Genomic DNA, 24,745 nt, shown 5'->3' on the forward strand with positions numbered 1-24,745 from the left:
TGGAAACGAGGATAAAGAGAAAACTGTTGTTAGGTAACCAGTACACCAGCTATAGGAAGGAATGGAGAAAGGAAATTGTGTCCCTTATGATTCTGTTCAGGTGAGACAAAAAATAGGAAACAGAAGCTGGCTTCTCCCTTTGGATAACTATCTGATCTTCTGACTCAGGTTGTATGCAGCCCACTGAGAAATCCTAACAAAGTTAAAATGATTAGAAGCACACTTTAGCAGTAAAAGCAATAACATAATCAAAACATAATATACTTATGCTTAGAATCATGTTTTACCTTTTATTTGCAAAACTGAATACACTGCAATAGTTAAAAAAGGAAACTCTACCATTGGAATTTGAAAAAGATAGCTTGTTTTGTCCAAGAAAGCAGTGCCAATATAGACATCTACTTATGTAGACCAAGAACTGAATTCGGCCCTCAGTTATCTGTGTACATTTTTACTGTGAAAGCAGTGACTGACCTAACTAGTTAGGTAAATAAATGTGCCACCCGTACAATAGAGTAGGTATATTATATTGATTATAGAAAGATGTTAGGTAATGGAGAAAATGAACCACAGTATTACAATACACAATTCCATGAATGGTTATACACTATGTCTAGTTTGACCACTTCTTACATTTATAAAAGGTGTGGGCTCACCAAATAAGTATAGGCCCATCCGTGTAAATTGACATTTCCATGTGCAAACCTGGAAAAGCTACAAGTTGGAGTCCTTTTTGTCATACTAAATAATTTACTTTCCTTCTTGGTTTCCCCTGTCACAGATACTGCAATGAGCACTTGCTGTGCCCACCACATATGTTTTGGACAGGCTGGGGACCTTGGGAGCGTTGCACTGCCCAGTGTGGGGGAGGGATTCAGGCTCGTCGCAGGACGTGTGAAAATGGCCCTGACTGCCCTGGTTGTAATGTGGTAAGTAGCTTCTACACCTTCCCATCAACAAATTCTTGCATGCTTTACAAACATTTTGATTCATGAGTGTTTATGTGTAGCTGTACTGTTTTGATTTTACTGAGAGCAATTCATGTTTGCAAGACAGAGAGTGCCATTATACAACATTAGTTACATGAGAGACCTCTTAGGGGAAAGTTGTTACAGATGTGGCTTTGTCATAGGCGTATTTATTTTGTTTGTTGCAAACCAAGAGAAAAACATTCTCACTTTGTTCTACTCAGAATTCTGTAAAAGTAGGAGAAATATGAGTCATGATATACTGAGACAATTTTTAAGTTTCTTAAGTTCAGAGGATAAGTTTGTCATTGACTACAGACTTTTTGTTGGACCATCTGCAGGCCTGTTCACAACATAACAAAAGGTAATTTATGATCTTGTTTATTCTGTTTCTTTGTGTGTCCTTGCCCTGTTGCTTTTGACATTTATATCACAAGCAACATTTCACTTTTGCAAGCAGATTGAACACTTTCCAAGGGTTTCTTCTCTTTCCTTGATTCAACTTTATAAAATGACCAAGCAGTCTGAAGTTCTACTATATTTCAAAATATTTTACTTCCAGAGGTGACAGGCACAAAGTAAAATGTATGACACAGATCAGTGTTTAAACTTTTGTGACCGGCACAGAGAAGTCAGAATGCAAGCAGTATTTTTTCATTTTTTTCAATATTTCTCGATAATCTTGTGCTAACGTTACATGATTCATAAGACTGAACAGTATTTTGGATTTCATATAATATGTTCATGGTTTTAGGTGAACATTGCATAACCCAGATAGCCTTGGGAGATTCCCTGAGATAGGAGGAACATTATGAGGTGCTTTGTCAGATCTGAGAATTGGCCCAATAAGATTATTGTTATTGGGATTTGCAATCTGATTTCCACAACCATAATCATTCTTAAAATGTACATCTATATCATGGTCAAGTATATTCCTTCCTAGTTCAGCTACTGCATGCTTATGTTCAGAAACACTTTGGTTTAACTGTTTCATCAAACTGTGTGTGACCCCCCTCTGCTCCCCCCCCAAAAAAAATCAAGTACAAGTTGAATCTCTGTAGTCTGACAACCTCAGCATCTGAGTGGTGCCTTAGGAGAGAGTTTGTCAGACTACGGGATGTCAGTATTGTCTAGCAGTATTACCAACACTTCCACTGCTTGCTGGGCTCTTAGAAGACATTTGGGTGTAAATTACAGCTAAATAACAGCACAGAACATGAAGAACCAGGACTGGTGACTGTAAACAAACTTCATGGGACACTTGGCCACACCCATGATAAGTAGTCATCCGGCTAACTAAAATCATGCCAGATTAAGGATATTGCTGGATGAGAGAGTCCTGGAATAGAGGGGTTCAACCTGTACAGAGTCATAGATGTGTAGGGCTGGAAGAGAACCTGAGATGTCATTTAGTCCAGTCCTCTGTACTGAGGCAGGACAAAGTATGCTTAGACCATCCCTGATAGGTGCTTGTATAACCAGTTCTTAAGAAAACCTCCAGTGGTAGGGATTCCACAATCTCCCCTGAATGCTTGTTCCAGAGCTTAAGTATTTTTACAATTAGAAGGGTTTTCCTAAGAGGTAATGTAAGTCTCCTTTGCTGCAAATTAAGCCCATTCCTCCTTCTCCTACCTTCAGTGGACATGGATCACCTTCTTACTTCAGGGCATCCTTCAGTCTGCATAGACTATGGATCGCGTCCTTCGTAACTCCATTTAAGATCATCATTTGCAACATTGACTGTGACTGTGGAGGCCCACACAAGAGTGACAGTCCTTGCTATATCCGCTGCATATGTCGTGGGTGTCTGGCAAGTCCTTGCTGTCCTTTCTACGGGCTCGCTTCTCCTCTGTCAGCTGTCTGATCTTCATCTCGCCTTTCGGAAGGCCCTTGTGTAGTTCTTGCTTCCAGCTGCTGCAGTCATCTGCCAGCTCTTCCCAACTATCTGGGTTGATGTATACCTCCTTGAGATCCCTCTTACAGACGTCTATGTAGTGCAATTTGGGGCGCCCAGGAGGTCTTTTGCCAGAGGCTATCTCTCCGTATAGGATGTCTTTTCAGATCCTTCCATCATTCATCCTGTGGACGTGGCCAAGCCAGCAGAGCTGCCGCTGCCTGAGGAGGGTGTGCATGGTTGGAATTCCAGCTTGTTCGAGGACGGCGTTGTTGGGCACTCTGTCCTTCCATGATATCCTAAGAATGCACCTAGGCAGCACAAGTGGAAGACATTCAGCCTCTTTTCCTGGCGGGTGTGCAAGGTCCAAGACTTGCTGCCGTAGAGGAGGGTGCTGAGGATGCAGGCTCTGTAGACTTGTATTTTTGTGTGAGTGTACAGCTTGTTGTTGTTCCATACGCTCTTGCTAAGTTTGAACAGAGTTGTAGCTGCTTTTCCAATCCTTCTGTTTAGCTCAGACTCTAGCGACAGGGTGTCGGTGATGGTGGACCCAAGGTAAGTAAACTCGTGGACGACCTCCAGCATGTAATCGTCAGTGCTGATTGGTGGAGGTTCAGCAACGTCCTGACCAAGTACATTTGTCTTCTCTAGGCTGATGGTAAGCCCAAAGTCCTTGCATGTTTTGGAGAACTGATGCAGCAGTTTTTGAAGCTGGCCTTCTGTGTGTGTCACTACAGCAGCGTCATCTGCGAACAGCATGTCTCTATTGAGCACTTCCCACACCTTAGACTAAGCCTTCAGCCTTGCAAGATTAAACAGTTTCCCATCAGATCTTGTGGGCAAAAAGATTTCCTCTGTTGAGGATCCAAAGGCATGCTTCAGGAGGAGTGTGAAGAAGATCCCAAACAATGTCAGAGCAAGGATGCATCCTTGTTTGACGCCACTCCTGATGCTGAAGGCATCCGATGATGTGCCATCATATTGGATGGTTCCTCTCATGTCTTCATGGAAAGACTGGATCGTCTTGAGTAGCCGTGGTGGACAGCCTATCTTGTGGAGCAATTTAAACAGTTCATCCCTACTGACCGAGTTGAAAGCCTTGGCCAGGTCGATGAACGCAACATAGAGTGGCTTCCTCTGCTCCCTGCATTTCTCCTGCAGCTGCCTTAGAGAGAAGATCATGTCAATGGTAGATCTCTCGGTGCGGAATCCTCACTGGGATTCAGTATACACCATCTCAGCCAGCTTCTGGAGTCTGCTGAGGATGACACGAGTGAACAATTTACCAGTGATACTTAGGAGGGAGATTCCACGGTAATTGTTGTAGTCACTTCTGTCTCCTTTGTCCTTATACAAGGTTACAATGTTGGCGTCCCGCATATCCTGTGGAACCTCACCCTCTCTCCAGCACAGGCACAGTAGCTCATGTAGGGGTTCCAGGAGAGTGTGTGTGGCACACTTGATTACCTCTGGAAGTATACCGCCCTGGCCTGGGGCCTTTCCTACTGCAGTCCTGTCAGTAGCTTTTTTCAATTCGACCACAGTTGGTTCCTGGTCCAGCTCATCCATGACTGACAGGAGCTCGACAGCGTTGAGGGCTGTATCAACCACAATGTTCTCGCATGAGTACAGCTTGGAGTAATGCTCGACCCATCGCTCCATCTGTTTGGATTTGTCAGTGATGACTTCACCAGATTTGGATTTCAGAGGTGCCGTCTTGTTCTGGATGGGTCCCATTGCCTTCTTTATGCCCTCGTACATTCCCCTGAGATTACCAGAGTCAGCACAGGTCTGGATATTGCTGCATAGCTTAAGCCAGTAGTTGTTGGCACAGCGCCTGACTGTCTGCTGTGCTATTTTTCTGGCTACTCTGAGTGCTTGCTGAGTACTCTGACTCAGTGAGCATTTCTACTCCAGAAGTGCAGTGCTCTGCTTTTTGATGACTGAAATCATCTCATCGGAGTTAGCTTTGAACCAGTCTTTTGTGTTTCCAGCTCTTCTTCCAAACACTGACAAGGCTGTGTTGTAGATTGTGTCCCTCAGATGCTGTCATCTGGATGTTGCATTAGCACCCCCAGCACTGCTGCGCAGATTCTCCTCAAGGGTCTCTCTGAACATTTCAGCTTTTTCTGAGTTTGCCGTCTTTCTGGCATCAATGCAGGGAGTGCCAGTTGGTTCATTTTTCCCACACCAAAGTGACCTAGGCAAGAGGGCCATGAGTCACGATCGGCTTCAACTCTTGCATTGAAGTCACCCAAAAGGTATCATTGTTCATGATCAGGTATTTGCACTATGGCGGCACTGAGCTCATCATAGAACTTGTCCTTTGCTTCTGGTGTGGCATTCAGGGTTGGAGCATAAGCACTGATCAGGTGGACGGGACCAGCGCAGGTTTGAAGTTTGACCTGAAGGAGTCTTTCTGATCCATCCATGACTGGTTCCACCATTTGCAGAAGGGTGTTTCTGGTGGCAAAGCCGACACCGTGCTCCCTGGGTTCCTCTTGGGCTTTGCCTTGCCAGAAAAAGGTGTAGTCCTTTTCCTTTAGGGATCCTGAAGCTGCGAGTCACGTCTCCTGCAAAGTGGCGATGTCAACTTGGAGCCTCTTCAGTTCCTCATTGATGACAGCAGTCTTTCGGGTGTCGCTGATGTCCTGAAGATCTTTAGTCAAACTGGTCAACGTGGTCTGTACGTTCCAACAAGCAAGCTTGAAACTTTGATGATTTCCTTCTCTTAATAATTTTCTTGTTGGTTTGTCTGGTGCTCATTTAAGTCACTTGTCAGGTTTGAAAACCTTAAGCCTCATGCACCCAGTGAGGCAAGTGAACTATGGCAAGACAGTACCCTACTGGCTCGGGGCTGCCCAGCTTAAGGCAGGCGGTGACTGTCCAATGAGATGCGATGATCTCTCCCACCATCGGAAGCAACCCCTGGCGCTCGTTCTCTACGCCGATCGAGGAAGAGCTTATAACCGGTATCTGTTGCCTCCCATGTTGGTTCAACTCTGTTAAGCGATGCTGGAGTACCTCTCCAGGCGCTAGCCTGGGCAACTTTTATGGAGACCCTGGGCTGCCCAGACACCAGGCCCCCGCTTCTCAGGTTTACTGATATAGTCTAAAGGAAAGGATAACCTTTACGTTTGGTACCAGCTCAGCTGCAGGAGTTGCCGGGAGAGTGCCAGAAGTTGACACAGAACCGCCATAGGACTCCCCTCTGGATTTTCTGTCAGGGTTTACTCGCTTAGCCTTACTGCTCCCCAGGGTAACCCACAAGGCAGTGGGGCATCTTCCTCCTCCTTCACAGGAGTTGTCGATTTGCAGCACCACACCTCCTGGTCTGCTGTTGAGACTGTGCATTAGAAGGGAGAAGGAACAAGTCCCTCCATAAGGTAGGTGTGTGAGACAGACCAGACCCCCTAACTGTGTTTTGCCTGCGAGCTGACATAGTTGCCCGGGGGATGGCATCGCTGTAATGCACAACAGCTGCTAGGAGCCAACAGTGAGAGTTGAGTGGTGGGTGAGGACCAGTGCTTCCGTCTGCCTGAAAAGGCGCAGCTGCTGGAGAGTCAAAGGTACTACCTCTACCCCAGACACCCCATATCCCCCACATGGATCACCATCCCCTTTATAAACATGCCTTAATGTATTTGAAGACAGTGATCAGGGCCCCACTAACTCTTCTTTTCTCAGGATGAAGTATGTCCAATTTTTTAGCCCTTCCACATAGGCTATGTATTGCAAATGTTTTAAAATATTTTTTGCTGCCCTCCTTTATATTCCTTCCAAGTTATCCATTTATTTCTTAAAGTACAATGCCTAGAATAGGACACTGTACTACGAGTATGGTCTCACCAGTGCTGAGTAGAGAGTGACTGTTATCTCTTATGCTTTACATATGAATAGCCTGTTAATACACCCAAGAATGATGTTACTCTATTACTGCTGCATCATATTGCTGATTCATATTCAGTGTAACCTCCTATAAACCTTTAATGCTTTTCAGCAGTACTACTGCCTACTGTTTTTGTTCCCCATGTTGCATTTGTGTATTTGATTTTTTTCCTTCCTAAGGACCGTGCTTTACACTTGTCTTTATTGTAATTTACCTTGTTGGTTTTATTTGTCCAGTTATGCCAGCACCACAGGAGACACTGCGGGTGGTTTTAATTAGGCTACAACTTTATTCATACACATCTGGAAGTACCTGGCTGATAACACCAGACAGCACAGGAAATTCCATGTGTCTTTCCATGTATTCATAGGCTGCCATCGTATCCCCCTTTTCCAATCCTGTTCCCATCCATTTACAGCTGGGACCCACCCCCCTCGTACAATGGCTATCGTGGGAGGGCTACAAATGAGAGGAAGTTGACTCCCCACCATACCGGTCATAAGACCCCCCACAGTTCCCTTTCTCTGCTCACTTAAAGGATGCCTCCTTTAAACCATTTACCAACCAATGATATCTCACCACCATCTCCATACCCTATGGGTAGGCCTACTGATGGGGAAGGAGTGGGCAAAGGGGGCAACTGCCCCCAGACCTGGAGATTCAAAATGGCCCGGGGCTCCCAGCCACCACTAATAGGGACCCGGCAATTCTGTCAGCCCTAGAGTTCCTACACTGGACTTGTGCAGTAAGAGTACAGAATGAGTTGTGACATTATAACCTAGCCCGTCCCCCACTTTTCTGACCCCAATGGGTCCATAACCAGCTGTGGGGAGGCCAAAACCACATCTTGCCTTGGCCCATCTGGCAATCTGGGAAAATTCCTTCCTAGCCCCTCTCCTCCCCACTCCCCAAGAAAAGGAATGACTGGGGTAGTGTCCACCATGGGTTATTATGAAAGCTGGTATTTTAACTATTTCCATGGGTGGGAGGGTGAGTTCTGCTGTTCTTGTCTGGATTAAAGAAGTCTTTTCTGGCAGTAAATTGAGTATAAGTATCCCTACTCTCTTCGGGACAGCTGGGGGTGGGGGCAGTATCTCCCACCTGCTGATCTAGTTCCACTGTACTGCTTCCTGCATCTTTACCTGAATGGGAGGGGGAGACCTCATAGAGTCAACAACCATCTGCCTACCAGCCTGCCCGACAGGCTCTATACCTGCAGTTAAAGTGAACAACTCACCTTTTCTGTCTATTCAGCCAAAGAGCACCCCCCGCTTAGTTAATGGGAGGTGAAGCATCCTCCCACTCATCAAAAACGTTCTGAATTCTTATCCTGTCCTCCAAAGTATAACCCCCACAGCCCTTAGCTTGGTGTCACCTGTATAATTTGTGTATAGTCTCTGCTCAATTACCAAAGGCATAAATGAAAATGCTCAGCAGTATCACACCCACAACACATACCCCTTGGACCCCGCTAGATGAATTAACCCCAGTTTGACAGCAAGTCTCTAATAGCTACTCTTTAAATACAGTCTTGCTATTCTTTGAGTATGGCTTAAAACAGTACCACAACTAACAAAATTATAATGCACTCTGTATATTTTTTTGGAAGACAAAGTCTGTAGGTATAATGACTAAATGGTGTTTATTAAGCCTCAATAGCTGTGTCTACACACAAGCACCCCTTCGAAAGGGTGGAAATCAAAAGAGGGCAGTCGAAAGCATGGCTTTTGAAAGAGAGCAACCACACATAAAAAGTAGATTGACGGGTCAGTCTGCCCTTTCGAAAGCCTGCTGCGTTCTTTCAAAAGGGAGTATCCACACGGCTCCAGGTACTCTTTCGAAAGAAAGGGCAGAAAACGCCGCGGACAGGGTCCCGTGGCCAATGAGCACTTCCGGACCGCAGCCAGCTGCTCCCTTAAAGGGGCCCTCCCTCCATCCTCCACCCCACACCAGCTGAGTGCTGCTCAGCTGTCCCCAGCCTGGCAGAGCCCATTCATGCTCCAGGATGGAGTCGCAGGAGCAGCTCCTGGATGAGGACACCCTCATCCTGGAGACACTACTGGCTGTGCTCTTCACTGTTGCAGCAGCTGTGCCCAAGCTACTTGGGTGGCTGAGCATCTCCCTGGGGACCGTGGGACCCCCCCAGCCTGAACACCGCTCGTCCCCTCTTCTGGATGTCTCAGTGCCTCTGGAGCCAACCCAGCAGCACTGACTGGTGGGAGCTCCTGGTGCTGGGGAAATGAGATGATGAATGATGGCTCTGAAACTTCCGCATGTCCAGGCAGACATTCAACGAGCTCTGCCACTAGCTTGCCTCCGCACTCAGGCACCAGGACACCTGCATGCAGCCTGATCTCACCCTCCAGAAGCAGGTCGCAATTGCCCTCTGGAAGCTGGCCACCCTGGACTCCTACCACTCTGTAGGACAACTGTTTGGAGAGGGCAAGGCCACTGTCTGGGCTGTACTTATGGATGTAAGCTGGGCCCAGGTCACACCCCCCCACACACAGGGCAGGCAAGGCAAGGGGAACCCTCGGCTGCAGGGGGCCAGGAGGAGGTAGGCAGGGGCGGGCAGACTGCTCACCACACCCTCATAGGCGTGCACAACCTCCCCCCCCCGCCCCGCGTGTAGGTCGTCCGAGCCATCAACATGATGCTGCTGCACCAGGTCGTCCACCTGGGGGATCTGGATGCTGCTGTCATGGGCTTCACTGAACTGGGCTTCCTGAATTGCTTCGGCACCTTGAATGGCATGCACATCCACATCTGCGCCCTGGCACACAGTGCTGGCCAGTACATAAACAGGAAGGGCTACCATTTGGTGGTCCTCCAAGCCCTGGTGGAGTCAAGGGGCCAGTTCACAGACGTATACGTGGGCTGAGCTAGCCACACCCACAACGCCTGTGTCTTCTGGAACTCCGGGCTCTGCCAGTACATGAGGGTCCGCAAATTCATCCCCCAGTGGCAGATCCCAGTGTGGGGGGTGTCACTCTGATTCTTTGCATGGTGGCAGATGCGGCCTGCCCCTTATAACCATGCCTCATGTGGCCGTACACAGGCCACCTTGACCCCACCCAGGAGGAGTTCAATCTTTGCCTCAACTACGCCTGGAATGTCGTGGAGTGAACCTTCGGGCGCCTTAAGGGGGTGGTGGAGGTGCCTGCACACGGGGTTGGAGGTCAGGGTCTTGAACATGCCCCTGGTGGTGGGCACCTGCTGCATCCTCCACAACATTGTGGAGGGTAAAGGGGGACTTTTACATCCGGGGGGGAGCAAAGGGGCCGGTACCAGCTACGAGCAGCCAAGTGCCACCCTTATCTGCCAGGCCAACCGGGATGGCCTGAGAATTAGGGAGACACTCAGGCAGGGCTTCACCACCAGCCTCCTGTGACCCACACCCACACCCATCCCCCATGCACATCCAACCCTCACCATCCCTGCCACTGCCACCACTGCCACTGCCACCACCAGCACCTCTCCCACACATCCACCACCCACCATCCCTCCCTGGAGAGCATGGCATGTAGGGGTGTAAGCCAATTAAAACATTTATCAACATTACTGAAACAAACATGAAACTATGTACGAGGTGGGAAACCACGGTATACCCGCTGGCAGGGGGGGTGTGCAGGAGGGCTCCTCACCTGGAGTGGGGCAGGAGGATTCAGTCAAGGTTTGGGGTGGTAGGCCGTGAGCCCCGTAAGCCCTGGGATCCTCTGCCTCCCAGGTGCGGTGTCCTTGGTGGTGTGGGGAGGGGGCAGAGAGCAATGGCAGGTAAGCCCATGAGAGGGGCCCGTGGGGGAGCAGCAGTGGGCTCAGCAGCAGAGGGGGCAAGGAGGCAGGCCACATTGACTGCATTCTCCCTGAGGGTGCTGCCAATGCCCTCCAGGGTGGTCAGCAGCCTGTCCCACGCTGTCCTCCACCACTCCAGGTTGGCCTTGGCGAGCCAAAGCTGCTGCTTGGTCATCTCAGCCTGGAGGCGGCTGGCCAGGTCCTCTTCCACCCACCGAGGGGACCTCTGGCCATAGCCCTGTCAGTGCACTGTGGGGGTTGGGGCCTGGGCACCCTCCACATCTGCCACGGGGCTCTCCAGTACTATGGACAGTGCAGGCCTCTCCTGGCCCTCGGATGGTGCAGCGACAGCATGTCGGTACCATATTATGACCCGGGGGGGGTGAGGGGGCTGTGATCAAAGGGTGGCATCCCCTCCCACCTCAGGGTACCTGCCCCCATCCTGGAGCTGGCATCCTCCCCTCGGGGCACCTAGTACCCTCCCAGGTGTAGCATCCCATCCGACGGCATGGCAATCAGGAGGCATCTTGGCTGGGTGGAGGTTCACGACCCATGTGGAGCAGTCCCTGGATGCTGTCCAGCACTGACTGCCCACCACCTTGCACGCAGCTCACAGTGCTTTCCACCAGGGCTGGAGCTGGCCATCGATGGTTGGCCATCATGGAGTGCTGTGTACCATCTCAGGCCAGGAAGTGCTTGGCGCAGGACCACTGGTCCTGTGCATGGCTGGCTGGCTGGTACATCACCCCCACTCCATGGACCAGGATGCACAGCCCTCCGTGTACTTACCTGAGGGTCTCTCAGCGACATCTGGGGATGCCCAACTCCCAGTCACCCAGCTGGATGAGCGGGAGGGGATGTACATCATGTCCCTCTCCTCACTGGACTACTCTGTGGTTCCCTCAGCCTCCTGGGTCCCCAGTCTGGACTGCTCCTCTGCCTCCAGCTGCGGTTCGTCCACTGCCATGTCAAGGACCTCTGGGGTGGGGAACTGTCCCAAGGACCCACGATGCCTGAGATCTCCAGAGCTGCCCCGGAGCGGCCGGCCTGGTCCCTGGCCCGGTCATAGCCCTGACGCAGTTATTTTACTTTTGAGTGTACTTTTTTGGCAGTATGCTCTGGGTGGCCCCTCGTGTGGAGGCCCTGGGCCAGGCGGCCAAATGCTGCAGCATTTCTCCACTTGACACTCATTTCATGGAGGACCTCCTCCTTCCAAAGGGCCAAAAGGTCCCTCAGCTCCTGCTCCATGCAGGATGGCTCCCTGTTCCTCTTCTCACCCCCAAGACCCTGGGAGCCATGTGAGGACTCTGCAGTGGGGGGCGGGGGGCTGAGGCGCCTGTGGGGGCTGGCTGCTGGCCATGGCCTGCCTCTCATCCTTGGGCTGCATGGAGGGTGTGCTGTGGGAGCACGTGCTGGGGCTGCTCCTAACATGCTCTTAGCTTCCTGCCGTAGGGTTCCTGCATCTGTGCTGCTTTAAGTCAGCCGGATGCAGGGACCATAGAACCCCGCTTGCTGCCCCCTGGAGCGGCCCCGTGCTCCAGCTGACCAGCACCAAGGCGATCTCTTCTTTTGAAAGAGTGGGCTGTGGAGCATCTACACGTGTATCGTTTCAAAATAGTTTTTTGAAAGGAAACGGGAATCCCTGATACGGGATCGGGGTTCAGATTTCGACTTCTGCACCACATTCCTTCGATTTCCTTTCAAAAAAACATGCTACGCGTGTAGATGCTCCTCCCATGCTTTCGAAAGCGGGCCGGATAGTTCAATGTTGCATGCACGTGTAGACACAACTAATGAGTGTGGTGCTAAAATCTAATAAGCTTGAATCAGAAGTTTCCTTACCATAACGGAGTTCTATGGGACGGCAGACTCACTAAAACTACTTTATTTGCATATTTGTTGCCAAGAGGTAATTGCTGTAATAGGAAAAGCACAATTTTAAAAATTTTATGATTTGTTCTAATTGTTATTTTAAGTATTTTATGTATTTTAAGTATTTAAGTATTTTATGACTTCTTCTAATTCTAATATTGGATCCAATATTTATGTTCATAAAATATTCTAAGGGAAAAGGGTAATTTTAGATTACCCTTATATCTTATATCTATATCTAATTTTATCCAGAACAGAATATAGTACAAGTCTCTGAAGGCTTGTCTGCTTAGTGCATTAGTGTGCACCAGCTGGTTGTAAATTCTCCTGTGCGCCAGTTTGCCATGTGCTGACTGACCTGGTGGACCCTGCTGGCGTGCAGTGAAAGTTTTTTGGTTTTGATTTAACTTCATATCTTGAGGCCTGGCCTCAAAGATGGATCCTATTCAAGGAAGGTTTATGGGTTAAAGACACTATACAGAAAGTCTGCCCCTTCAGTTCTCTCCTTATGGCTCAATTTTCATTTATTCTCAGACTTCTGACATTGTTTAACTCTCCATTTCATACTAATCAACCTCATCCAGAGCCCTTCAGCTGAAGATCATTTTGTTATATCTAGTGATCCAGAGCACAGCAAGAAAGCTGCCAATTTTTCTCTTCCCTGAATTGTTACGAAGCTGTGAAAAGCAAAAAGACTGAAAGTAAGCAAAACATTGCTGTAGGACATTTTAGGCCAGGCTTGTGTCCACTGAATACAGTGTCAAGTGAACAGAGTGGTTGACATATGGTGGACAGAGTTGCTATGTGGTTTTCCCATCACAAATGTGCAGGTAGAATCTGCTTGCAAGTCATCTTCAGGGCTCAGATTGGGCCCTTTGCATATCTGCAAAGAGTCTCAACACCTTTCTCATGATGGCTTCAGGACGTAACATTCCATTTAAAAAACTAAGTCTCTAGGGCCGTTTACAGAAGAAGGGTCTTCTAGAAGAGGGGGTTTCCTTCAGAAGGATCCTCATTTCTTCTGAAGAAACTCCATCTGCATGGCAGCTTTTGCTTCTGGAAGGGGATCTTCCGGAAACAAGATCTCACAGGAATATGCAAATGAGGCACAAGACATTTTAATTTGTACCTCATTTGCATCTTCTGCTGCACTCATTGCCGTGACCTTCTGGAAAGCAGGGAGGGCAGTGGAGACGCAGTCTAATTGTTCAGGATGTTGAAGTACGTATGTTTAGTTCATTCATATTCAAAGCTAACAGATGCAATAACATCCACTTGTATTTTAGAACCTGAAATAACAGCTCTTAGATAGGAACTTTCCAATTCATCTCAATGGGTGCTAACCCAGAGTCTAAAAAACCCAAGCTCAGGAGCTGTTTGGGTATTTGAGCCTTTTTGGTGCACTTGCATCATCCAGCCATGCAAAAAATCACCGAGAGGAGACCTGTCACAAGGAGCTCAGCAGAGACAATTAGTTGTATTCAGACTCCACTGAGGGAGCTGAGATGAGAGTGTATATGACCATATTTTGAACAGTCTGCACATGCTTTTGTGAGTGATGTTTCATTTTGTGGGTGGAATTTAGAAGAACACCATTACCTTTTTCTGTCCAGCTTGATCCTCAGTTGTCTTTAAGCAGAAGAGAGGTTTCAGCATCTGACTTAAGTAAGCCCCCCTTTTTTTTACGCCCTTGGTACGAAATCAGAATGACATAATTTGCTTTTTAGTAGGATGAGGAAAAGGAGGGACCATATGACAGTGAAAGGAAGCTAGCAATCTGGTTTTGTTGACAGGCTTGTCCTTTTCTCCTTCCCATTTTCCACCCACTTCTGCTAGGGAAAATGCTTTTAGCTTTAGAAATGCCAAGACTATAGAAAGTAGGGGAAAGTAGTCTTCATCTAAGGCTAACAACTGACAGTTGTCTTTGCATCCTGCTTTCTGGTAGATAGAGTTGGCAGCCAGAGGAATTTTTGTTTTATTTGCATGCTGAGGAAGAGGAGCAGAACATTCTGTGCAGAATTTTTTATTAAATTTCCAGCCTGCCTGTCTAAAGAGCATCATCCTTGTTGGAGCTGGGACAGTTGTTACTCATGGTCTACACCTATAACCTAGGTTGACCTTGCTATGTCACTCAAGGATGTGACAAATTCACAGCTGTCACCTTTGTTATTTTTGTCTAACTGGTCATTGTCCATCCCTCCATGAATGCAGGTCAACACCAAATCATTCCATTTGCTTGCAAGCACATACTTTCCATTTGTGGCCAAGAAGTTTTGTCATTGGATTGGCTCAGCATGTTTTTTTGGTCTGCCCAGCGCTTGTTTGTCATTTCTGGGGATCCAGTCACAAGTGGGGTTTGTCCATCTGTTGTCTTGCTTGTGAATTACGTGACCCAACCATCTCTGCTTTGCATCACATATAACCTGCACTGCATCATTCACCTCTGTATGCCTTCCGATCGCCTCATTTCATATGATTACAGAATGATTCTTACACATTCACATCTGTTGCTCTCTGGGTGTCCACAAATTTTTCTTCCTCAGATTTCACTGATGACTGGCTTTCCACTCCTTATAGCACTGCTGGCAGAGAAGTGGAGTTAGAACTTCTTTTTTTCACAGGCTGTTTATCGTCCATTAAAGAGGTCTTTATTTTGTTGAAGCTTTCCCACCCTGTCTTTCTCCTTCTACTGCATTCCCCTTTGAATGAGTTGTCTCTGTTTGGCTTCTGACCCTGGTAACTATATTTGTTGACCTTGATTGTTTTACCATTTACAGTGATGATTGCTGCTGTGCAATGTTCATTCTTCATCCCCTGTATTTTTGAGGCATTCACTTCCAACCCAATATCCTATTAAAGTGTTTGTAGTTGCTGCCATTTGTTCTTCAGTTATACTTTGCCCTTTGGCAGTATTACACAGTTTTCAACAAAGAGAAGATGCGTTAACTGTTCTCCGTCAATTCTAATTCCTTCTTCCTATTTCAATTTCTAGAACAGTGACTCCATTTCTGTGCTGCAAAAGGCTTTGGTGAAATTGTGTTACCTTTTCTGACTCCTCTACACACAATAATAGTGCATGGGACATTGAGTGTTATTTCTGTTGAACACTAGCAGTTAATTTCTTCCAGCATGTCAGTGTACTTCAGGTCAGTTTCAATTTTGTTGCACGCTGTGAATCTCCACTGAGTCAAATGCTTTTTTATAGTAAAAAAATGCAAGAAACAATGGCACTTTGTATTCCTTGCACTTTTCAATGAGTTGCCAAAAACAATTGGAAAGAAGGGTGCTTTTGAAATCGAGGTTTCCTTTCGAAGGAACCCCATCTACATGGCTATTTTAAATTTCAAAAGCAGCACTTTTGACACTTCGGGTGGCTGCAGTTATGAAAATGAGGCACTGAATATGCATATCAGTACCTTGTTATCATTTTCAAACTGCTGCAAAGGCAAAGGGGGTAGTATAGATGCAGCCTTTATGTTATTAACTGCATATTTGATTTCTTTCCCACATAATATTGGGAACTTCTATAGACTGCTGGCTTGATGGTGTTTGCTGGACATTGACATGCAAGGAGTAGAGATCATTGTAGAACTGGGTACATATTTCATTCAGCTCATTCCTTTCCAATGTCCTTTCACTGTTTTCATCTTTCATCACTGCTGTAATAATCCGTTTCAGCCCAATATCTCTTTCTACCCTCTACATTTTCCCATTCTTTTCAGTCACCTCTGTTGGTTTCTTCTTTCTGAAGTCTCTGTAATCTTCTTTGATCTTCACCTTAATTTCTTTGTAGTGTTCTGTATTCTTCACCCATACTCCTTTTGCTTTCATCTGTACCCTCCTTGCCATAAGATTCACAGTTTCTTCGCTGATCATCACATTGCATCCCAACATTTCCAATGTCTTTGCCTTGTTAGCTGCCTAGATTTTCTTCACAATAAAGTCAGTCTTTGTAGTTTTCATTGATATGCTTATTGACCTTATAGTCAAAGGCCATCTCACTCACTTCCTGTGCAAATGTCTCTTCACTGAAGTGCCATTTTTTTTTAATTCAATGTCGAGCTTCTTTTGACTCAGTGTTTGTATGCATTCTCCATGGATAGTTTTGAGCACAACGTAGGATGATTTGAGCTTTTGTAAATGTTTCATGTTATGATCATCACTGCATCATTTAAAATTCTTCTGGTATCTATCAACACATAATGAGTCTGATTCTGTGTGATTCCATCCAGGCTTTTCCATGCCCACTGTTGATGGCCATGTCTACACTAGCCCAAAACTTCGAAATGGCCATGCAAATGGCCATTTTGAAGTTTACTAATGAAGCACTGAAATATATATTCAGCGCCTCATTAGAATGCCGGCAGCTGCGACATGTCGAAATGGATGCGGCTCGCAGCCACGCAGCTCATCCATACGGGGCTCCTTTTCGAAAGGATCCCAGCAACTTCGAAATCCCCTTATTCCTATCTGCTGTTAGGAATAAGGGGATTTCGAAGTTGCCTGCGTCCTTTCGAAAAGGAGCCCCGTCTGGACGAGCCACGCGGTGGCGAGCCGCATCAATTTCAAAGTGCTGTGGCTGCTGCATTCTAATGAGGTGCTGAATTTGTATTTCAGTGCTTCATTAGTAAACTTTGAAATGGCCATTTGGATGGCCATTTCGAAGTTTTGGGCTTGTGTAGACATAGCCGATATTGTTCTTTTTCAAGTATCATATTCATTATGTAGAGATTGTTTACCTTTATGAATGCAACAAGACATTTACTGAATTTTCCCATGTACTTTTCCTTCTCTCTCTCTTTTCCACCTATTATTGCATTGAAAACCCCTTGGATTATTGTGCAGGTGGATCTTTTCTGCATTACCTCCGTTAGTTCTTTGGACAGCTGAAAATGTTCTGTTTCTTAATCTTTCAGTTGCTGTGTGGGAGCATATACCTAAATAATTTTAATTGTTTTCTTTTTTAATTTCATGTGTGAAAACTGTTGTCCAGGGTGATCTGATGTTGCCACTGATTATCCTTGGAACTCTTTCTTTCCTGACATTGAATCCAGTGCCTCCAGTCCTTGCTCTATTATCAAATGATCTTCCTAGGAATACTTGCTCTCCACATTTCCACTCTGAAATGAGGTCTTTTCCCATTCTTGGTTCAATTAGAACATCCAGTTTTACTGAATTTGTGACTTCAATTTAAGTATCAGTGTATCGAGTATATGACTGTGTTTTTTGTGTTGTAACCTGCAACAATAGTTGGACTGATCTTTTAGTTATTTCTGTTTCACATCCTTTGCTACACTTGGAAGAGACATATCTGAGCTGATCAAAACTTGAATATAGACACTGCCCAATGGATGGAAGAATTCTTGTATTGAATTTACTGCCTCTCAAGGGAGTCACTTAGTGATGGAAAACCAACTTCCATCACTGTAGCAAGTGTTTACAGTGAAATCACCATAGCTGTAGCTGTGGCCCATAGTGCTTATAGCACAGAGAAAGACTTATGCGCAAAAAAAAAAAAAAATTATTAGAGCAAGAAAAGGGTTTTATATGTACAACCGATACTTGGTGTGTTTTTATAATTTGCTATATGAAATGAGAGAGTTATTGAATTGACTTACCTGGGAAACAGATTATGACTTACATTTCAGTAAAGTGAACTTTCTCTCAGAAAAGTAAAGATGAAATATAAAGTAGGCCCATAAGTGCAACCAAAGTCTGAAGGCAAGCTTTTCAAAATTTGTTATTTAAAACAATCATTCTTTTTGTAGTAAAGAATGCCTTTTTCTGTCCTACTCTCAGTTATTACCAAAGTTTAATTTACACAAAAGCAGAATCATTTTCCTTAATAATTCAGCTCTCCTGATGGTTTATTCCTCACCTCAAGTTATTCCACTTGGTGTCTGTCAGCATAATTTTCCCTATAGAAAACTCATAGTAATGTTGTAAAATATGTGCCTAGAATTGTTTCTGAAGACAGTATTTCTAAAGTTGCCCATTGCATGCTAGTATCTTTTATATATATATATATAAAGCCTCTAAACAAGAGAGAGATGTCAAAAATGCCAAAAAATAAAAACAAAGTATGGTATTTTAAATCTATATTGTGAACATAGAGGTCCAAAAGCCAATAACAAACTCATGAATGTGAAATATAAAATAACTATAAATCTTCATGATGTAAGAAAACTGTACCAAAGAGAATCCTAAAGGTCAACACGAAAAACTTTGAAATCAATATGCTGAGCCAAAGGGACCCTCTGAAGGTTAATAATCAGAGTTAATAAAGTATGCTCGAAGTTATCTAGTGCCAGATAGGCCTACTGCAGTTAAAATGAGCAGCAGTCAAAGTCTGGTAATAGGAACCTTAAGATCACAAATCACATAAGGTAGACAGGAAATACAGGGAAAGAGGATGATAATGTGAAAAACCTGTTGCTAGAACAAATCTGACTCAAAACACAGATCTGTTCCAGTTGTACATCGTACTCAGATACATTGTACATGTGTTTCAGAAAGTCCTTCTTTCCCCCATAAGAAACATAATCTCAGCTGAATTTGCTTCTGCATAATACAAGAGTCTCACAGTTCGCAAACTTGATGTTTGCAAATTCAATTATTTGCGAGCGGCCATTTCCCCGGGGCCCTGGGCAGGAGTGCCAGCACCCGCCGCTTCCCCTGGGGCCCTGGACACCCCCCCCATACTCATGCAAAATCAACATTCGTGGGGGTTCTAAACACAGAAACCTCACAAATGTTGAGACCCTACTGTAATGCAAAAAACCAACTCACTTTTAGACACTCTGTAGAATATGTATTCTAGTCAGAGTCTCAACTGGACTGACACACGCTTTTATTATATACTAGTTTATACTCTTATTTCATACCATACTAACAGTATAAATCCTTTTCTTATATATGGGACAAATCTGGAAAAAATTAATATGCTGTTGGTGTCCAAGTTAGTCAGCATTATGTTCCTGAATAAAGCAAAGGAATTATATTTTCTTGTCAAAAATAGTCATGACTACAGTATTTATATCCTGTTTTATCTTCAAGAAGTGCTGAAAGTGAAATATATTTTCATCCCAAAGCTTCTATTATGAATCAAAGTGGAAAAAAAAATACTTGAGAAACTAATGTCAGAAGTGTTCTGTTTCGTTCTTTTCTATGACTTTAGAAAGGAATTTAGAGAGGAGATGTTTGAAACCAACATCTGACATAACATTTGCCAACCTCATCACTGTGCTTTTCATTCTACCCTTTTCTCCCACCCTTCGTCATGTCTGTTTCAAGTACTGCAAGGTCCCCAACATTCGCAAACTTAATGTTTGCTAATTCAATTATTCGCGAGCGGCTGCTTGAGGATGCCACTTCCTGGGGCTCCAGGGAGGAGCGCCAGTGGCAGCTGCTTCCTGGGGCTTCAGGGCAGGGAGCACAGGCAGCCTCTGCTTCCTGGAACTCCAGGGCAGGAGTACCAGCATCCACCTCTTCCCCATGGCTCCATCGGGGAGCGCCAGCGGCTGCTAATTCCCCAGGGCTGCAAGCCTCCTCCCCTCACCCCATATTCATGAAAATCAATATTAGTGAGGGTTCTGAACACAAAACCCTTGTGAATGTTGAGACCCTACTGTATAGCTGTTCCCTGTATGTTTTCAAAGTGTCCAGCACAGTGGAGCCCTGACTTAAGTTGAGCCAATAGGAACTGCTGTAAATCTAATAATAAATCATAAATTAGACAATGATAAAAACATTACAAAAATAGAAGAACACCAGAGAATGATTTTCAGAAAATCGGAGCTAACATGTGCATATTGGTTAACGGTATGTGCACATTTCCAGTTAGAAATCTGTCTAGCTTTTTGCCCATGCAGTTACACACCTTGTATGCACAGTCATGCAGAATACGACATTTAAGCTGAGCATGTCATTTTGTGCATGTCTGAAAATGGGCCCTGTTATGCTTTGCTTTTCAGTTCCTAGTAATCAGATTATTCAGTGATTTATTTGGTTTTTAATTTCAAAACAAAAGGCATCATCTTTAGGAATTAAGTTATTAATATTTTTGAATGGTGGGGAACAGCTCCTTGGCTGATGTGAATTTTCATAGGTCCCCTGAAGTTAATGGAGCCATGACAATTTCCACCAGCTAAAAATCCACGCCAGGATGCCCATATTGAACTGTGTCCATGACTTACAGCAGTTTTGTGATCCTTTTTTTTTTTAAACTCAAACCTGACTTGGTTTGAACTCTCCCAGCAAATGCAGGTAGAATTTTCTTAAAAGGCCATTCCAAGTTTTAAATTCAAAGCCTAATAGTGTCATAGGAACATAAACAAACTATGAAAACAGATCCTATTCCATCTCATTACAGGTATTTTCTCATCCAAGAGTTTTCCTCCTCTTTACACAGGATTTAATTAATTATTACCTTTGAATAGACGGTGCTTATTTCTGGGCATTCCAAAGTACTGTACAGCAACAGTTCTGTGCCTCTAGATCTCTCTCTTGATGTTCACCAAGGTTTTCTTGTTGGTATGCACTGACTTAAATCTAAGCAGGAATGGTGTTGCTTGTCCATACCATTGCGCAGCCTAAAGTTTTTGGATTCTTTTGGAAGACTGACCAAATCTTAGATATATGTTAATTAAATCTCTTACAGAGTTTCCACGTGTGTGTGTGTGTGTGTGTGTTTTCTAATGTCCAGATCAAGATCATTTAGCTGTGATGTAATTATAGGTATAGAGTTCCTAAATCATCTGCCATCTGAAATATGTAAGTTATTGACAGTGATGTACACATGTAAGCATAAATTCCAAGAAGTAAAGAATCAAGCTATTAGATAATACTTGTACCTGTTTGGGTATCATACCATATAGTGATTGGTTTGTGGTCCAAAAGAATTCTGCCCATTGTTATTTCTTGAACTCATTTTTATCATAGTAGCAAAAGAAAAGTCACAAAAAATGTTGAAGATCTGTGTGAATCTTTTATGTGCTACCTCTCTTTGCATTTGATCCAGCAGTTCCCTAGAGGCAATGTGGCAGTCTGGAAATTAGTAAACATAAGGCTTGCTTGTGAGCTGTATTCCCTGAGGTCCTTCATTTTATACCAGATAAATTGCAGATCTCATTACCACTTTTTATTGATGTAATTTAATAGTTCACAAAAGAGGTATGAAGGGATCAATTTGTTTACAGCTTAAATGGAAGTTAAACAATTAATTTGTCACAAAGGAAGAACTTCAAGGTAAGTGAAGTGACTGAAGCATATATTTAATTGTGAGAAATATACCCGACAACTCTAACTCTTTGCATATATATGGGAGTAAAGTGTAGCATTAAGCCCCTGAGTACCAGTACACAAGAGGCCAGTAACATAAACTCTGTGCTGGAAGTGAAACCTAAGGGCGTGTAGGGTCCAATCCTGCTCTCAGTTTGGAATGTAGACAGCTTTGCTGTTGATTTCAGTGACTTAAGGATCGGTTTACATTCTGGACTGTGGCTGCCTCTACAAGAAAAATTCAAATTTAGGGCAATTAGTTGGATATTACCACATGACTGTTTTGACTTTAAATACCATTAGCTCAATTTAGGGAGCACTAATATTGAGATTACAATATTGTTGTTACCTGACTGGGGTAGCATCAAGCTTGAATTCAAAAGTTGGATTAAATGCCAGTATGGAAGCACCATGTCTTAAAATCAAATTTATTAGCCCCCAGGGGTGTCTTGTATGCATCCCATAATGCCTCTCAGTTCTCTGCTCTGGCCACTGCTCTCAGGTGCGCCAGAATTAGGTAGCAGGAACACTGTGAATTTCAAAGCGGGAGCAGCAAGCCTGTGGGTATGGGCGTGTGTTTGTAGGAGAGCCTGAGAAATGTCTTTCTTTCTTTGCTATTAGCACTGTGAGTGAATCTACCCATTACAAACAGCTCCTGCAGGGAGTTCGTGGTTCTGTCTCTACACTTGTTATTTTTTTCTGCGCCGCCTGGCACCAGACACTGCCCCGCCGCACCATGTGGCAGCAAGGCTGTTGTGGGGGTCGTGCTTGCATAATACGCCAAGAAACTTCTTCTCAGCAGTTTACACAGCACCCTCCTCCCCTGCCAAAAATATTTTCTGGAGCTAGCTGTCCATTACAGGCACCTGCTGGTTTGATGTTTCTGTTATAAACTCTTTTTGGTCACATCTCCCATCTGTCTTCATGCTTTGACCCCCTCAGAAACATGAGAGGCTGTGGAGAGGGCTAGTTGAGGTTCCTGTTTCTGTTATAAGTTCAGTGTATGATATTTCCGTGCCATCACTGTGTTTGCAATGTCAGTGTAGAGAAAAGGTTAGGAAAAAATCTTTTTTTCCTAGCCTTTTCTATCCTCTTTTAACTTTGAGAATACAGTCCAGGTCCCTGTATTATTTTCAGGGATGAGATGCAACCGCAGGAGGGAGGACACGCAGTGGATGGCCAGTTGAGACTTCAGCTACAGAACAAAGACATTTCTGTAAACTTTTTTGCCATTTCTGTGGATGCCCCACTTCTCCTTCCTTCCAATGGGGAAAATGGTTGTTTGCTTCCCACAGGGTGGGAATGAGGAAAATGCAATGTGGAAAGATGATCTCAAAGACCAGTGAGCATACCCAGAATGCTACGGGGATGAGACAACTGTGGGATGGATTCCCACAATGCATTACTGCAACAGTCAATGTTTGCCATTTGAGTGTGGCAGCAATAAGTTGACTTTGCAAGGAGTATGTGGGGAGGTGAGGATGCTCAAATTCAAACTTATAAATTCCAGAATTACAAAATAGATATTAATAAATTTTGTGGTCCAGATGCAGCCTGTGAGGAATCAACTTGTATATAAGGCCTTTTTCTTGTTATTATTTGGCTTACCCAAAGAGAAGGAAGAGGTTTGGTGCATTCCAGATGCGAGGAGTATAAATGGTGTTCTTGTAGGGGAAGCATATAGCAAGTGTGAAAAATTGTTACTGGGTTTTAATAGATTGTCTATATGGCCATGTCTGCATGGCCCTTCAGCACAGCACTTCTGCCAGCAGCACTATGCTAGTGACAGTTCATGCAATTGCAAATGGAGAACCATTTGCAAAATTAGCCATGTGAGATTTTGCTTTTGGTGAGGGGTACCATCAGTGTGGAGGCCAGGTGGACATGCCTCTGCTGGCTAAACCCCCCTCTTTCACCAGTCCTTTATGCCTGAATCAGCCAGCGGAGGCACATCCACACGGCCTCTGTACTGCCAGCATCCCCCCCTGCCGACAGCAAAATCTCGTGTGGCTAATTAGCCATGTGAGTTTGCAAATAGTCCTCCATTTGCAATTTGTGGACTGTCATTAGCATAGTGCTGCTGGCAGCAGCGCTGTGCTAGAAGGCCATGTAGACACAGCTCGTAAGAAAAAGATCGAATAATATTGGAGCATCTGGTCACCCTACATCCTTGGAGGAGCATGTGTTGTAGTTTTACACTCGTAAACTTGTGCTGCTCCTGTCAGACCAGTCACCACAGGAGCAGAAGAGAGCAATACGGGTTATTGTCTGCACTGTAGCTGAGAGGTGTGATTCCCAGCTTGGGTAGGTAGGCTTCAGCTAGCTTGAGTTGAGCTAGCATGCTAAAAGTAGCAAGGTGAAGTAACAAGTTTGGTTCAGGCTAGCCATCAGAGTCCAAGCCTGCACACCCCTGCTGTTTGCATTTATAACAATATTTGAAATTACACGGGAAATTACAAAACACTAATTTAATCATAAATTTCTTTATTTAATCCGAAGTTTAATTAATTGCCCTAAACATGCCTAAAAAGCCTAATGAATACCCAATTTACTATACGCACACAGTAACAAAATATTTATAAACATTTGATCAAGATAGAGGTCAAGCCTCTCTAGTCCGGCATTCTCTAGTCCAACAACATCAGTAATCTGGCATGATTTTATTTTGCCCAGCGGTCTGCTACCAAAATAGCGAGAAGAGCCATTTTGTCAAATTCAGTTACAGAAGCAATACTTCAGGAGTCGCAACGCAAGTGAATATGAGACAGTCCTTAATAAATAACGTCACCCGTGCTTTTGTAACCTCTGTTTTAAGAACAGTGCACACACAAGGATTTGTACCTGTAAGAAAGTTGCAGTTACTTTCACCCCTGGATTGGAGAGCAAATGAAGACAAGGAAAATGCTCTGCCTGGGGACAGGCTCTTAAGCAGGAAAGAGCAATGTTCGCATCAACCCTCCACACACACCCCATTCCCAGCTCTATCCCCCTCGACCCCACATACCTGCCCCCCCATCTCCAGGCTTTACCCACCTTAACTCCCCAAATCTG

General features: G+C 45.0%; 1 protein-coding gene across 6 annotated transcripts in view; it reads left to right on the forward strand.

Moving 5' to 3' along the window:
• The window catches only part of SEMA5A (semaphorin 5A), a 596,575-nt gene that overhangs the window by 457,585 nt on the left and 114,245 nt on the right, over window positions 1–24,745 (forward strand). For all 6 annotated transcript variants that reach the window (XM_074987855.1, XM_074987853.1, XM_074987858.1 and 3 more), the window contains one exon: window positions 782–929. In XM_074987855.1, coding sequence (XP_074843956.1) covers window positions 782–929 — 148 coding nt within the window. The remainder of the gene's footprint in view (window positions 1–781; window positions 930–24,745) is intronic.

Source organism: Carettochelys insculpta, chromosome 2 (assembly GCF_033958435.1).
Source record: "Carettochelys insculpta isolate YL-2023 chromosome 2, ASM3395843v1, whole genome shotgun sequence".
Classification (NCBI taxonomy): Eukaryota; Metazoa; Chordata; order Testudines; family Carettochelyidae; genus Carettochelys; species Carettochelys insculpta.